Source organism: Meleagris gallopavo, chromosome 5 (genome assembly GCF_905368555.1).
Source record: "Meleagris gallopavo chromosome 5, MGAL_WU_HG_1.1, whole genome shotgun sequence".
In the NCBI taxonomy this organism is placed as follows: Eukaryota; Metazoa; Chordata; class Aves; order Galliformes; family Phasianidae; genus Meleagris; species Meleagris gallopavo.
In genome coordinates, this window is record NC_139408.1 from 14,555,519 (window position 1) to 14,571,567 (window position 16,049).

Genomic DNA, 16,049 nt, shown 5'->3' on the forward strand with positions numbered 1-16,049 from the left:
TATTAGTAAGGCACAGTATGCATTCACAGAACTATATTATTAATTCTTAATAATTACAGTGAAACAATAGCAAGGTCTTCTCCAAATCATAGCAGTTTTCATGCTGAGTACTAAGGCAGGGTAAGAGACTATTAGTGCTAGTTTTCACAACATTTTCTCCATCCCCTGTTGCAGATGAGAGATTCTTCTGTTTACACTTTAAAAACCTTAACACTTTGCACTTCTGGTTGTTGCAGCCGTGGGGAAATGTTCTGCTAATCAAATCTATGAGGAATGTGGTTCTCCATGTATTAAAACCTGCTCCAACCCTGAGTACAGCTGTTCCAGTCACTGTACCTACGGTTGCTTTTGTCCAGAAGGTATCCTCTCTGTTTTCATCATATCCTTAATGATCCATAGAAATACTTCAGGTGTAGATCTAGTCAAGTGGAGTAGTATTCTTACACAATGAAACAGTAGGGCATTCTAGGGCATCGTGCTGCTAGAACTGCCATTTCTCATGTAACAAAACACAACCAGAGTCACTATCATAAAAGGCCCATGGTTACTATTTGCTAGAAGGTGGTTGAGAAAGCATTTTCCTTACAACACTATAGCATGTCATGGGATAATTATAAGCTGCTTTCTTATATTTCTGTACTATAATGTAAATAGAGTAAAATTTAATTCATTTCCTTTGATAACCAAGTATCTGTCCTTTCAGAGCACCAGCAAAAGGTAGTATACCTCTGAAAAGTTCTGCAATATAAGAAGAATTCTGTAAAACTCCTTTAGAATAGTTCAAGGCTAACATGCTTAGAAAAACTGTAATTAAAAAACCATTCTCATCCACCAATTTTATCTTTGGCAAGAACCCTTCTTAATGAGATCTGGTTTTGGAAAGCATGTAATTTATTAGTGCTAAGTAAATATACTAAAATGTACTTCTGAATTTTGTCTTCTCTGGCAGGAACTGTTCTTGATGACATCTCAAAGAATCGCACATGTGTTCACCTTGAACAGTGCCCATGTACACTGAATGGGGAAACATACGCTCCTGGTGATACAATGAAAGCAGCGTGTAGAACTTGGTGAGTAGCAACAGGTTCTTTAGAGTATGGCGAGCATCCTTATCAAGTAACTTGACAATTTAGCCTAACTTTCCTGCGGGCAACTAAAAATATGTCATATAGTCTCTGAGGTCACACTCTTTGAGTGCTAAAAAACAATACATTTTTAATTAAATTAACATGTGCACGTCTTATTTCTTGATTCATCTCATGCAGAAACACAAATGCTCTTTTACATCATGCAAAGCAGTAACTTTTTTTTTTTTTTTTTAAATCTTTTCTGGTAAAATGAAGGTAAAATCAGAATAAAACAAATATTTACAATTTCTCTCTGGCAGTCTCAGCAGACCAAATTACCAAATCAGTCTTGAAAACCATATTTGAATTCTGTAACAGAACATAACCACATAAGACAATATTTTTTAAATTTTGAAATTAATATAAATGTAGAATAATTGTATAGTGTTAGTTCTCTTGCTATCATCATTCTGATAAATAAAAAAGACAATAAATAACATAAACAGTCCTCAGAACTGTAACAGTGAACTCACTTTTTACGAATAATATGTTCAGCAGAGATTATGACAATCCGTGGAAGAGTTCAGCAACTTTAAGAGGAACAACTTCAGCTCATGCACAAACACACAGAATATCAAAGCATGGAAGTATGAGGCAAAAAGTGATACAAGTGATATTTTCCACCACTAATAAGTAGTTGACATTTTAGAATGAAGATGAAGTTTCAGAACAGTAGAAATAAAAGTAAATATTATATATATTACATTATATATATTACATTGTGTATACTATCAAATATACCAAGTTGATCAGCTGCAGAAAAACTTCCAGACAGGAGGAACACATCATCTTTGCTGATAAATAATCACTTGGAATGAGAATAACCTCACACAGAATTTCTTGTTTTCCTCAGTAAATGTACAATGGGTCAATGGAACTGCAAAGAGTTGCCCTGCCCTGGAAGGTGCTCATTGGAAGGAGGCTCATTTGTTACCACGTTTGATTCTAGATCATACAGGTTTCATGGAGTTTGCACTTACATTCTTATGAAGGTAATTTCTGAAATCTAGAAACACACAAAATCAAATGGATATATGTCTGTCTTCAATTTCCTCTTAGAACACAAGCTGAGGTCTTCCAATGCTATGCATTTATTTCACAAATAATTTTTACTCTAACAGACATGCTTTTGCATTATTTTCCTCCAGAGTTCCAGCCTGCCACACAATGGAACCCTAATGGCTATTTATGAAAAGTCTGGTTATTCTCATTCTGAGACATCACTTAGTGCTATAATTTACCTGTCTACAAAGGTAAGCAATCCCTCCACAGTTTTTATCCAGCTTTTCATTAATCAGGCTAGCAAAATAAATATTTTAAGTCTGAGCAGAAAAAGCATGGGAAATAGATACTATACTATACACAGTAAATATCTTTGTTGTCTTTTCAACTTATGAAGTTAGAAGTGCTGTGCAGAATACTACAGTATTTTTGAAGTGAAAACTGAAGACAGTGTGTGAATGCAAGAAAAAGCTTGAATCAGTCTTTTCCTGTTATATAGGTCATTGAGAATATAGTTGCTTAAATTAAAGAAAATATAAACACCACCAGTATAAATGTTTACTTTGGACTCCGTGTCCTTTTCATACAGGACAAAATTGTGATTTCTCAGAATGAACTCCTTACTGATGATGATGAACTTAAGCGGCTACCTTATAAATCAGGTAAAGAAACAAAAATATATGTACAATCTGAATTATATTACATGCCTGTTTTATGTCATGAAACCCAACATCTTTAATCTCGCTATTGCTAGCAACAGTTAACAGGTTTTAGAGGAAAATTGTAATCTTTTCCAGTGCATTTGTCCCTTTGTGGAAACTTGAATGTGGAAGGAAAAGATGTGTGAACAGAGTGCTTAAACACTTATATATACATTAAAAAGACTACATACACAGTATTCCTCTGCTTGAATATCTCTGTTTTTAAATCTCTTTCTTTTAGGAGACATCACTATTTTCAAACAATCCTCGATGTTCATTCAAATGCATACAGAGTTTGGTCTGGAACTCATTGTTCAAACATCACCTGTGTTCCAGGCCTATGTTAAAGTCAGTTCACAATTCCAAGGCAGAACTCTAGGTAAGAAATCTAGTCCCCATGAAAAGGAGACAATTCAGAGAGTGTAATTTTGAAAGCTTAGTACTTATCCTACAAGGCATAAATTTTTTTATCTGGATTCAACAAAGAATTTTCATGTGAAATACAAAACTGTTGCTTAGGATTGGGCACATGTGAATCTTATGAAGTTCAAAGCCAAGTGCAAGGTCCTGCATCAGGGTCAAGGCAATCCCAAACATCAATACAGACTGAATGACAAATGAATTGAGAGTAGCCCTGCAGAACAGGACTTGGGAGTACAGTTGGTTGAAAAACTCAATGTGAGCCAGCAATGTGCACTGGCAGTCCAGAAAGCCAATTGTATCTTGGGCTGCATCAAAAGAGCAGTGCTAGCAGGTCACCTCCCAGAAAAGAGGTAATTCTCCCCCACTACTCCTCTCTTAGGAGACCCTGCCCGAAGTACTACATCCAATCTGGGATCCTCAGCAGAAAAGAGATGAAGACCTATTAGAGCAGGTTGAGAGGAAAGCCACTAAAATGGGGCTGGAGCACCTTTCCTATGAAGAGAGGCTAACAGTATTGAGATTGTTTAGCCTAGAAAGAGAAGGGTGTGGGGAGACGTTATTGCAGCCTTCCTGAACATAAAGGAGACCTACAAAAATACGAGGAGAGACTCATTGCCAGAGTGTGTAGTCACAGGACAAGGGGTGATGGTTTTAAACTAAAAGAGTAGATTTAGATTAGGCATTAGAAATAATTCTTTGCTCTGAAGATAGGTAGGATACTGAAGCAGGTTTCTCAGAGAGACTGTGGATATCTCCTCCCTGAAAGTGTTGACACTCCATCTGAAACTTCTAACACAATTTTCTTACTATCATAAAAGAATGAAATATAGACCACTGTGTACACTTTTTTATGTTCATCACTCGCATTTCTGATATTATTAGGTTTGTGTGGTAATTACAATGGAGACACTACAGATGACTTCATGACTAGTATGGATATCACTGAAGGAACAGCTTCCCTATTTGTAGATTCCTGGAGAGCAGGAAATTGCCTTCCTGCTATGGAGAGAGAGACTGACCCATGTGCTTTGAGTCAGCTGAACAGTAAGTAGATGATCCTGTTGTAACTGACCTCTGCTGCTAGCTTCATCTGCCACTTCCATAAGTCCAGAGAGTATTGAGAGAACCACAGACTGAGATGATTGAATTGACTGAAAATCACAAATTCAGTCACCAAGATATTTCTGATTTCCAGAGTATACATCTAGTGAAAATTTATCAGATCCCATATTAGAGGTCTGGGATTAAAATGATGAATGAGAACTTTCATTGATTTTTTCCAGTGAAACTGTAATTTCTGTGGATGTCTTAGAATGTCAGCAGTGATGCAACTGAAATCCAGGTCCCTACAGCTATCAGTATTAAAAGGTGCCCAAATGAGCTATTAGAACTACGATATTGTCTTGCAAGACATATTAAGTTGTCCTTTTACTTGATCCATCATTGCCAACATCTCAACTAGAGTAGTGTGGCTAATTTTGCTGTTAGAAAACAAAATTATAGTTTGAGAAAAGCAGTACCAGCTATAGGAAGAGAGTTCAGAGAAGGCTGAAAAGAATATCCTGTGGTCTAGAATTTGTGACCAATTGTGAAATGGGACAAATACACTAAAAGGGAGAATTTAACTGGAAGAAAAATGAATGGAGATTTAGTAGTCCCCAGATCTGCTAAAATGGAAATAATAGCGCCCTCCCCACCACTGTTAGAAAGGATAAAATACAATCTGAAATACATTCAATTTTTCTATTAGATACATTTTGTAATTATGGGCATAATACTGCTTATAATGACTTGATGGTTTAATTTTACGATCTTGAAGGTTTTCTCCAATCTAAACAATTTAGTGATAATGAAGCATTCGAACAGATTGCCCGGAATGTTAAGAAATCTCTATTATTGGAGGTCTTCAGCAATAGTTAGTCAGGTGTTAGTCAATGCTAAAATAAGTATTTCTGGTATTTCTTTGGCAGGCTTCTAAGCTAGACAAGCCTTTGAGATCTCTTCCAAACCTCTAATTTCACAATTGGCAGAGCAAAATCTCCTCCTCTTAACTTTCACTGCTATTTTATGTCCATGACTTTGTTTTACTTAGAAATATCTGCTGAGACTCATTGCTCCATTCTAACGAAGAAGGGTACAGTGTTTGAGAAATGCCATGCTGTGGTAAACCCAACTCCTTTCTACAAGGTAGGAAATTAAGATAGATGGAATACAGAGGAAGTACAAAGATAGACCAGACCGAGCTCATATTCAGTATGCCATTCATTTGGATCAGCAATGCATAGAAGCTAAGAAATAAGGATGTTCTTTTTAAATAAACTTCCACTATAATGGAAGTCTATTTGGCCTTATGCTACCAATCCTATCCCTAGAATTCCATGGACCATGCTTTCAGACATATCATTTGACTTTGGGGTGATCTTATGCAGAGCCAAGAGGTGAACTCCATGTTCCCTGTGGGTCCCTTCCAATTCAGATTTTTTATAATTCTAAGAATGAGAAAATATTTTTGCTCATGCTGCAATTTTCCTTTTCAGAAATTTTAACTATGCAAAATATTAGCTTTCCCTGCTACATAATTGAATTTCTTATATTTGCCCATCTCCACGAAACATTTTGAAAATTAAAAATGGGAAGCATTGAATAAACTAAATCTTTTCAGTACTAAGTACCTTTTACTCATATCTATCAGGAAATTAATCCGATCATTTTCACCTGTTTTAGTTATGCAGAACTATGTATTTCGTTTCACTTGCCTCAGTACTGTTCAGCACATTTAGTACTTCCAAATGCCTGCTCCCAGTAACAGAATAGTTCCCTTGTGTTGGGTTTCAGAGATGCGTCTACCAAGCCTGTAATTATGAAGAGACCTTTCCTTACATTTGCTCTGCTCTGGGATCATATGCACGAACATGCAGTGCAATGGGTTTAATCCTTGAGAACTGGAGAAACAGTATGGACAATTGCAGTAAGTAATTCAACCAATGCATTTCTGCTACAGATCTACTAGAAAATGCTCAGATTTGCTTCACGTGTGACAAAAACTGAGCAAGACTGAGACAATATTTTGACAATACCTACATTAGCCATTAGAAAATAACTACTTATTACTTGAGAAGACCAACTGGCAGATATAAAAGCCACATTTACATGAACTGATGGCTTTCAGAATTGCGTAAAAATATTTCTGCTTAGTTTCCCCCAGTATTATTTCATTGTAAGATATACAAAGAGGCAATAAGATGATATATAACCTTCAAAAACTTGCAAGCAGCCATATTAAGATTGAAATATTGTTTACTACAGCTCCACATCCTCAGGAAAAAAAAAAAAAAAGCAATAGCTAGCCTTAAGTATTGAAGTTATTGACAGAATATATGCAGCATATTACTGTGAGCCCAGTTATCTTTCACAGGGAAAAAGACAAGGAAATGAAGTTCAACATACACTCTCCTCTTGTTTTACAGCCATTACTTGTACTGGCAATCAAACATTCAGCTACAACACTCAGGCATGTGAAAGGACATGCTTGTCACTCTCCAACCCAACCCTGGAATGTCACCCAACTGACATCCCAATTGAAGGCTGCCATTGTCCTAAAGGGATGTATCTGAACCACAAGAATGAATGCGTTCGTAAATCCTATTGTCCCTGCTATTTAGAAGATAGGAAGTACATCTTACCTGATCAGTCAACAATGACTGGTGGGATAACCTGGTAAGTGTATCGGATTTAAAGATGAACAAATATGAAATGAAGAAGTGTCTTCAAGTGTCTCTGTTGTGGGCTAACCACAGTAGGAAGCTGAGCACCACACAGCCATTCACTCACTCTTCCTCAGCAGGATGAGGAAGACAGAAGGGCAAAAGCAAGAAAATTCATGGGTCAATATAAAGACAGTTTAATAACTTTCTTTGTTTTTAACATGTAAAAATAAACTTACTTGATAAGCAAAGTGGTGAGCACAAAGCAAAATAAGGAATTCATTTACTGCTTCTCAGTAGACATATTTAGCCATTTCCAGGAAAGCAGGGCTTTTTCTGATTACTTGAGAAGATAAGTTCTGTACTGTAACACCAAATGACTACCATTTTTCTTCTTTCTCCCAGATTTGTTGCTGAGCACAGTGTCATGTGGTATGGAATGATCTTTTGGGGTCAGATGCCCCAGCTGTGGCTCCTTCCAACTTCTTGTGCATCTCCAGCCTCCTTGCTGGTGGGGCGGCATGAGAAGAAAAGGCGGCTTTGAGATTATTCAACAATAGCCAAAACATTTGTTTATCAGTGCTATCTTGATCACAAATCCAAAATATTTCACTATAACTGCTATGAAGAAAATTAACTGCCTCCCAACTGAGACCAGTACAGTCTCCATTACTTTTAATAGCCAACAAATGTTTAAGATCTTTTTGCCACTTCCTAAAGTACAAAAATTCCTAAACAGAAAACATCTGACTAACTTTATGCTTGGAAACTTTAAGGACAAAATTAGAAAATAATAGGCAAAATCTTATTATTCCTAGTTGAGGGTAGTAGTAAATTTTGCTAACCTTATCTGACAGTTGTACACAAACACCAAGATTGCCCAACTTTCAAAACAAATGTTTCTGTATACTACCAATACTAAAGAGAGGCAAGTTGATTCACATTCCATTTTGAAGCAAGTGAAACAAATGAAGCACTTCTGGTGATGAAAAACAAGAAGTAATTTTGTTGAAAACCTAAATTTATTTCTTAGGAGAGAATTGCATCAAAATTCCGTTTTTTTTTTTTTTTTCCCCTTTTTTTTTCTCCAGCTACTGTGTTAATGGGAGGCTAAGTTGCACTGGCAAACTTCAAAATCCTGCAGGTATGAGTCTGATATGGCTTACTTTGAAATACATTCTTTTCCACTATAAAATTGTTACTTCAAAATCTCGTATGTTTGTTTTTGTTCCTTTCTCATAGAAAGCTGCAAAGCACCTAAGAAATATATATCATGTTCTGACAGCTTGGAAAACAAGTATGGAGCTGCATGTGCCCCTACTTGTCAGATGCTGGCTACAGGAATTGAATGTGTAAGTTTCACAGCCCTGTGATACTAATCCTCTAGGAGAGGAAAAACTTGAGAATCTTGGGAAGAATTCAGTTTCTTCTAGTGAAATGAGAGGAGATATTTCTTCTAACATGATATGATCTATCACCAGTCTTTTTTCCACAGTGTGGACAATAAAAAAGTACACACATTCAAAAAGCAAACAAAGGAATTGAATTAAATGAATTAAAAAAATAAAAATCTATTAAAGATTCTAAAATATATGATTATCACCTCTGGCTCAAGTACTCCATAAGTTGCATGTCACTAGAAACCCATAGAACATGTAGTATATGTTTTCTGTTCCATTCTTTCCAAAGTATCTGCAGTTGATGATTGTGGAGTGCCGAAGATCTAAGTTAGGTGGATCTATCTCTGTAGAGTTTTCTTTTCCTTTTATAATAAGGAAACAGACTGACTGAAAGAGCTGTAATGTCATAGGGTACCTTGATAGTAAAGAAGCTTAGATCTGTTTGTCTGAAAGATTGTTAGCAATGATAGACATTTCTCAGAGTCTTCGAGTATGTTTAGTATCTCACACAATAGGTATAATCTTGTAACTTCAGTGAAAGTAGTTAAATTGATGAGTATATTAGCATAAGGAAAATCATAACATTGAAATAAAATAAAAAATAGAACTGACTATAGATTCACCCTTAATGTGAGTCACACACAAAATAAAATGCATCTTACATCCCTTTTCATTCTGTAATCTGTTGATCTTTACCAGATTCCTACTAAATGTGAATCAGGCTGTGTCTGTGCTGATGGGCTATATGAAAATCTTGATGGCAGGTGTGTTCCAGCTGAAGAGTGTCCTTGTGAATATGGAGGCCTTTCATATAGAAAAGGTGAACAGATCCAAACTGAATGTGAAATCTGGTAAGAGTCAAACCATTTTCCACTGCTGAACCTCAGTTTCACTAATTTGTCAGGTATATAACAAAAGTGTTTAATTGACAGGAAGTGGCAAAAGCTGAAAGCTAAACAGAAGGAATACGGTGACAAAGCATAGAGGTGGTAAAGAGAAGCTAAAACTTGCCAGTATGTTTGTATAAATGAGTCTGACAATAAATAAATACAAACGAAAAAGTCACGATCTACTAGTCAGCTATGTGGGCTTCAGGGATATTTATGCCACCTCTGTATCCAGGGAATAAGGGCATCCGTAGGGACTTTAACTGTAAACTGCATAAAGTCAAGAATTATCACTCCACCTAAATAAAGACGAGGGCAGTCTTCCTTCCTTTCTGTAGATAAAAACAGCTTCCCAGAAAGATTACTTGCATCTCTTAAACTGCATTCTCAGAGCACTTTGTTCAATTTCTGTTTTTTAATGTAGTATTAAAAACACCAGCACCCAAAGCATACATAACTGACATCTGTTCTCATCAGCAACTGAAATAAACAAGCTTATATTCTTTCTTCAATGGAAAAGAAAGCAAGAGACTTAACATATTTTCTTCATAATGAATTAATTTTCTCAGTAATCCATAATTTTTATTTATGATTCTTATATTAAATGTTACTTGGTCACAGTGTGCACCAGACTATTAAATGAATGTCATATCTATAAAACTGTATGCATGTAAAAAGAAATAAGATGGTATTTCTTTGGAATCTAATTATGGTTTCTCTTTTCACTCTCAGCACTTGCAGAAAAGGCAAATGGAAATGTGTTCAGAAATCAAGATGTTCCTCAACATGTAATCTTTATGGAGAAGGCCATATCACCACTTTTGATGGACAGCGTTTTGTGTTTGATGGCAACTGTGAATACATATTAGCTATGGTAATCTGCATCTTACTGATGCTTTTGGCTGTATCTTAGTATCAAGAAATACCTTGTTTTAAAAGGCTGATGAAAATATCCTGGGATGCATCTATATCCATTAAAGCACTTTGAATCTTAATGAGCACAAGAAGTGTGCTTATTTTCTACATATTACAATTTTAAAATAAAAAGTTTTTAGTTCCCAAAATGAAATTTTTAATGTGCATGCAACCAATTTTAGATTAAATAACATTTAAAGTCATTGATGCGTACATCTTCAGTACCAGTCAACTGTGTCTTTCAGTGATGTCAGTTTGTCTACTGAATCAGAGGTAATCACTATTATTTCCCAAAACAATGAAGTAACTGTGATTCAGAAGTAACTTTTTCAATTCTGACTTTAAATATGTGGGTTCTACAAGGAATAGAATGGTTCAGCTATCTAAACCATAAAATATTCTGGGAAGTATCTATTAATAGCAAGCAGTGGATTTTAAGACTCACAGATGGACTATCTCTCATATGAGAGTAAATAAAGATGGCCTGCTGTACTGAAAGTCAGAATCACAGTCATGATGCATTTGAGCTTTCTATACTTTTTTGTGCTTGTAAGTTGACAGACTTCAGACAAAGTCTATTAAATCTTTTTGTGTGTGTTTTTATTTTTTTTTTAGGATGGCTGCAATGTTAATAGACCTCTTTCCTCTTTTAAAATTGTTACTGAGAATGTTATTTGTGGGAAATCAGGGGTTACATGCTCTAGATCCATCAGCATTTACCTTGGGGTAAGATATTCATTTTACTGTTACTCCACAGAATAGCCATTTAAGGCCATACTTGTTTTACTTCTGGATACTTCAGATGTGTCTTGCACGTGAAATTATGTGCTTAGCCTAGAGCTTCAGTTTTAGTAGGAAACTTTAGTAGGCATATTTTTTATCAGTTCTCATGTCGGTATTTTAGTCCTTCAGCCTTTTGCCTTTATAGAAGTCATTAAATTTTTAACTTTACACACCCTGTCAAAAGACAGTTATTTCTTCTCCAAAACTCAAGAAAGAAGCAAAGTAAAACTGAGGAATTCTTATCGTGGATGATCTACAAAACTACACCAAAAGTCTCTTAGTCTGGATAGTACTTGCCAATTCAAAACATTTCCAGGTCTCTACTATCCTACTACATGACATATATCTGTGAAATTGCAGCAGTGAGCAGTTATCCCTATTTTCACTGCTGTCTGACAGCTCCCAAAATTAGTTAACTTTTGCAGTTCTCAGCTATACTTGAACACTAATGCACAATATTATCTTCTCATCTTGGAGACTTTCATTGTAATCAGAGAGAAGCTTATGGACAGCTGAGGTTTTACCCCAATGAACAGTCACTGCAAACAGTACGCATTTGCCATATTACTGTATAGTGGCAGTGTTAGCTCATCAGTGCTGCACTTAGAATCTAGTTTCCTAAGTGCATATTCCATACAAACCTTTCTATTGATTCTCTAGACATTGAAACACTATGGTGTGATGGGAGTTATGTTTTAAAGTACACGTGAGAGTAGGAGAAAGTAGAAGAGCCCAAGTGATACACTGACTTTCTCTGCAACTTTTCTGTTATTTCTAAGAATACATGAAGATAGACCTCCTCTGCTCTGCTGGATGCAGATGGCTGGCTGGCTGTAATATAGGCATAAAATGTGATCAGAGTTCTAGTATACCAGACAATGAGACTGAAACAATATATTTTTTAATATTTCCTATGAAGATTTGCATATAAATAAAAAAATTCCAAAGGAAATAAAAGCCAATCATTTTAAGATAGGATGACAACCCAAGGAAACTCACTTACCTTTTAAGATCTTCATTGCTGCTGACAGTAAGTTATTCCAAAATTTCTGGCTACTGTAAAAAATGACAAGATTTTCTATAGCAGTATAGTATCTGATCTGCAACAATGATTCATGGAAAGTAAAAAAAATTAAATACTGAAACTTGATCATTTACAACATGTGCACAACTTTTCTTCCAGAACTTGACTATTATACTGCGAGATGAAACCTTCTCTATTTCTGGGAAAAATCTTCAAGTGAGGTATAATGTGAAAAAGAATGCCCTCCACCTGATGTTTGATATCATTATCCCGGGAAAATATAACATGACCCTTGTATGGAATAAGCACATGAACTTCTTCATCAAGATCTCCAGGGAAACACAGGTATTGCAGAATATCTTCTTCAGCAAACAATACTTCAATTCACATTGACCTGCTAGCTTAATGACAGTTGTCTTCACTCTGTATGATGGCAAAGGTTAGTAGCAATTCATTTTCTATTTATCATTATCTCCAAAACAGCAGATATTTTCATTAAAGTCTGATTTTTATGTGATTATCCTTTGGCATTACAGGAATTTTTTGAGCTAAGATTTTGTATTTTATGCAGCAACTGCGTGTTTTGGTTGAATTTGATCTCTAAATTATGACAACTTACATTTGAGAGGAGAAACACATCCCTGATGAACAGGACCTCCTGCACAATTTGCAAAGAGCATATGAGAGAGTATCTGTAGATCACAGTCACTACTAAAGCAGGAAAAAATGCCAATAATTGAAAGGGAATACAAGTAGTTGTAATCAAATGACAGTGCTTTCATTTTATCCAGGAAACTATCTGTGGTTTGTGTGGAAACTATAATGGCAATATGAAAGATGATTTTGAAACCCGAAGCAAGTATGTGGCATCAAATGAACTGGAATTTGTGAATTCTTGGAAAGAGAATCCTCTCTGTGGGGATGTATACTTTGTAGTGGACCCCTGTAGCAAGAACCCTTATCGTAAAGCTTGGGCAGAAAAGACATGTTCCATCATCAATAGTCAAGTCTTTTCTGCCTGTCACAATAAGGTAAGAATTAGTTAGGTCTTCTCTTTATTTATAGGTATAATCTGCATTCTCACAAAACACTCACACTCCAGCACTTGATTTTCTCTTCCATAAAATATTCTAATAAAACACACATAAAACATCTCCTGGCTCTCATTATGTTAATCTTCATTCTTTCTAATTTACACTTTACCAGTCCTTTTGTGGACAAAATCCACACATGAACAGTAACTCATTAATTAAGTACTGGAGTGAGAAAGAAGAAAGAATTCAGTATCAGAAATTAGCCACTCTGTTGAGGCTGGAAAAGATCTTCAAGATCATCAAGTCCAACCCTCAACATAGCCTCAAGTCCCATCACTAAACCATCTTCTTTAATGCCATGTCCACATGTCTCTTTAATACCTCCAGGGATGGCAAATTCACTACTTCTCTGGGCAGCTTGTTCCAATGTTTGACTACCCTCTCCATGAAGAAATTCTTCCTGATATCCAAGCTAATCCTCACCTGACTCAACCTGAGACCATTTCCTCACATCCTATCACTTCTCACTTGTAGAAGGAAATTGACACTCTCCTCACTGCAATTTTCTCCTAGGTAGTTGTAAAGAGTAATGAGGTCACTCCTCAGCCTCCTTTTCTCTAGACTAAACAACTCAAGTTCCTTGAGGCTATTTTCTTAAGTCATGTATCAATCCTCATCAGCCACGTATTGTAACTTGTATATTATGAGATTTATCAGAACCAGGCTTTCTGAAGGAAAATCTGCATTTTCAGGAATTGACCACAAGTGATAAAAACAGCTGATACTGTAGTGGTCATGCATAGCCGTGGAAGTTGTAGTGCTGGTGAACTTTAGGCACTTCTGCCTGAATGGATGTGGGGTTTTTTTGTTTTTTTTTTTGTTTTTTTTTTTTGTTTGTTTGTTTTTGTGTGTGTGTATGTGTTGATTTCTTTTTTAACTGATTAAACGTATGTTCAGTATGAATTTAGACATACATATCTGGAAAAACCTCATCAGCTTCTATTATTAGTTGGAAAATATCTACATTCTTGTTAAAAAGAGTTTTTTGAAGTGGGACTGTGTTGACAAGTGTTCCGTGGAAATACTAGTTACTCTTACTTCAATGGAACGGATTCTCTTGACTTTCTCATGTACCAACAGGGACCTATAAAAAACATCTTCTGAAAAAATAGGCATTAAAGAATTCAGAACATTCATTACTTCCTTTTCCAATACAGGTGAATCGTATGCCCTATTATGAGGCCTGTGTCCGAGACTCATGTGGTTGTGACATTGGAGGTGATTGTGAATGCATGTGTGATGCCATTGCAGTATATGCAATGGCATGTTTAGATAAGGGTATCTGCATTGATTGGAGGACTCCTGAGTTTTGCCGTAAGTTTCTTTAAGATTTCCTAAAGGCAGTTTAAGAGACAATTACTGTTAATGTGAGCATAGTAATATAGCAACACAAGAAATTGCTTATATATGCACCTCCTGTGTTTCATTCTCTTTGTGGACAAATAGGTGACTTCAGTCACCTGAGTTTTGAACTCTGTACTTTTCCTTTGTGCTAAACAAACAAAATATTATGTCTGTTTGTACCATGGAACGATGAGAAAGAAAATGAAGTAACCACAGAAGGCATTTTATTTTTTCTGCTCTCAGTGTATGATGAACAGTCAGTTTGTAAGCAGAAAAAATATGAAATTGTAAAAAACTGTTGTTTTTGGCTGCAATGAATTCATCTTCTGTGTGAATGTCAAGGGAATAAAGACAGCTGTGTTGGCTAGAACACTGTGAAATAGGAAAATATCAGTGTGTCCAAGACACCATACACAGAGGAAAAGAGAATGAGGGTGTTATAAATCAATGCTGAAGTTGTCATCTTTGATAGTTTCTTTTCAGTATTCACTGTATTATGCATTAAAATTATGGAAAATCCTGCACAGTTAACTCACAAAAAAAGAAACTGACTTATATCACTAAAGCAAATTTCAATTTGCACGAGATACTGAAAATTCCAGTGACAATTTTTTTTTATTCAAGCTGCTGATAAATTTTGTCTTCCCTTTAGTCTTTGAAAACAACGTTCTCTCTTTGAAAAATTCTGACCTTTCTCCTGGTTTCGCCCTTTCTAGCTGTCTATTGTGAGTATTACAATTATCACAGAAAAACAGGAAGTGGGGATGCTTATTCCTATGGCTCCAGTGTCAACTGCACCTGGCATTACAGACCTTGTAATTGTCCAAATCAATACTACAAATATATGAACATTGAAGGTAATAAGCTATACTATTTCAAACCACAAAGCAATAACATAATTATTTTCCATGGTGGTTTTTTTTTTTTCTGTATCACAGTTAGTAGTGTTTTCACAGATGTTACCTTTAAAGCAGTTTTGCTTTCTTTACCTTACCTCTAATGCTTTAAATTTGTTCAGTACCTGTACTACACCTGGCTTTATATTGAACTCAGGTTATCACGAATACAAATCCTCTGACCTGTGCTGAATTAAAACTACCTCTCCTTGGGTAAGAAAAGGTCTGAAGAGAATGGTATTATTTCTATTAGGCAAACAAATATAATTGGAGAACTCCCCAAAACTTACTACATATGCAGTTCCTTCTGAGGATTACATTGGAGATGCTTACCTGAATGTATGAAGTTACAATCAATACAATTTCATAATAATAGAAATTTAAGATTTTAGATTATAGGTAGTATAGGCTAAATGCTGTATTCTGAGAAATGTAAAATGAATTTATCTTTCCTTTTCTTCAGGCTGTTACAACTGCTCTCATGATGAATATTTTGACTATGAGAAAGAAAAATGCATGCCATGTGGTAAGTAGAGCCCTGTATGCTCATTCTTTTTCTTTACAGTAACTAAAATCTTTGAGTGTTGACAAAGAAGAAATTTTCCCTAGTTACTTCTCAGGTAATTAGTATTCATCCCTGTATAACTTTTCTTCAAGATAATCTTATTGTTGTACTATTAGTATGTAAAACTGGTAGACTTTACTTAGCAATTCTCTTTAAGTTCTGTGGGTTTTTAAAATTATTTAAC

The 16,049-nt window shown here is 35.6% G+C and overlaps 1 protein-coding gene across 1 annotated transcript in view; it reads left to right on the top strand.

The window, feature by feature from the left end:
• MUC6 (mucin 6, oligomeric mucus/gel-forming) overlaps positions 1-16,049 on the top strand; it is a 79,161-nt gene that overhangs the window by 58,803 nt on the left and 4,309 nt on the right. The window contains exons 7-26 of the mRNA XM_031553375.2: positions 237-359; positions 950-1,070; positions 1,981-2,119; positions 2,276-2,380; positions 2,719-2,791; positions 3,072-3,209; positions 4,136-4,297; positions 5,346-5,440; positions 6,089-6,221; positions 6,721-6,970; positions 8,049-8,101; positions 8,200-8,309; positions 9,057-9,208; positions 9,977-10,118; positions 10,775-10,885; positions 12,126-12,311; positions 12,758-12,997; positions 14,218-14,374; positions 15,121-15,261; positions 15,764-15,826. Coding sequence (XP_031409235.2) covers positions 237-359; positions 950-1,070; positions 1,981-2,119; positions 2,276-2,380; positions 2,719-2,791; positions 3,072-3,209; positions 4,136-4,297; positions 5,346-5,440; positions 6,089-6,221; positions 6,721-6,970; positions 8,049-8,101; positions 8,200-8,309; positions 9,057-9,208; positions 9,977-10,118; positions 10,775-10,885; positions 12,126-12,311; positions 12,758-12,997; positions 14,218-14,374; positions 15,121-15,261; positions 15,764-15,826 — 2,694 coding nt within the window. The remainder of the gene's footprint in view (positions 1-236; positions 360-949; positions 1,071-1,980; positions 2,120-2,275; positions 2,381-2,718; positions 2,792-3,071; positions 3,210-4,135; positions 4,298-5,345; positions 5,441-6,088; positions 6,222-6,720; positions 6,971-8,048; positions 8,102-8,199; positions 8,310-9,056; positions 9,209-9,976; positions 10,119-10,774; positions 10,886-12,125; positions 12,312-12,757; positions 12,998-14,217; positions 14,375-15,120; positions 15,262-15,763; positions 15,827-16,049) is intronic.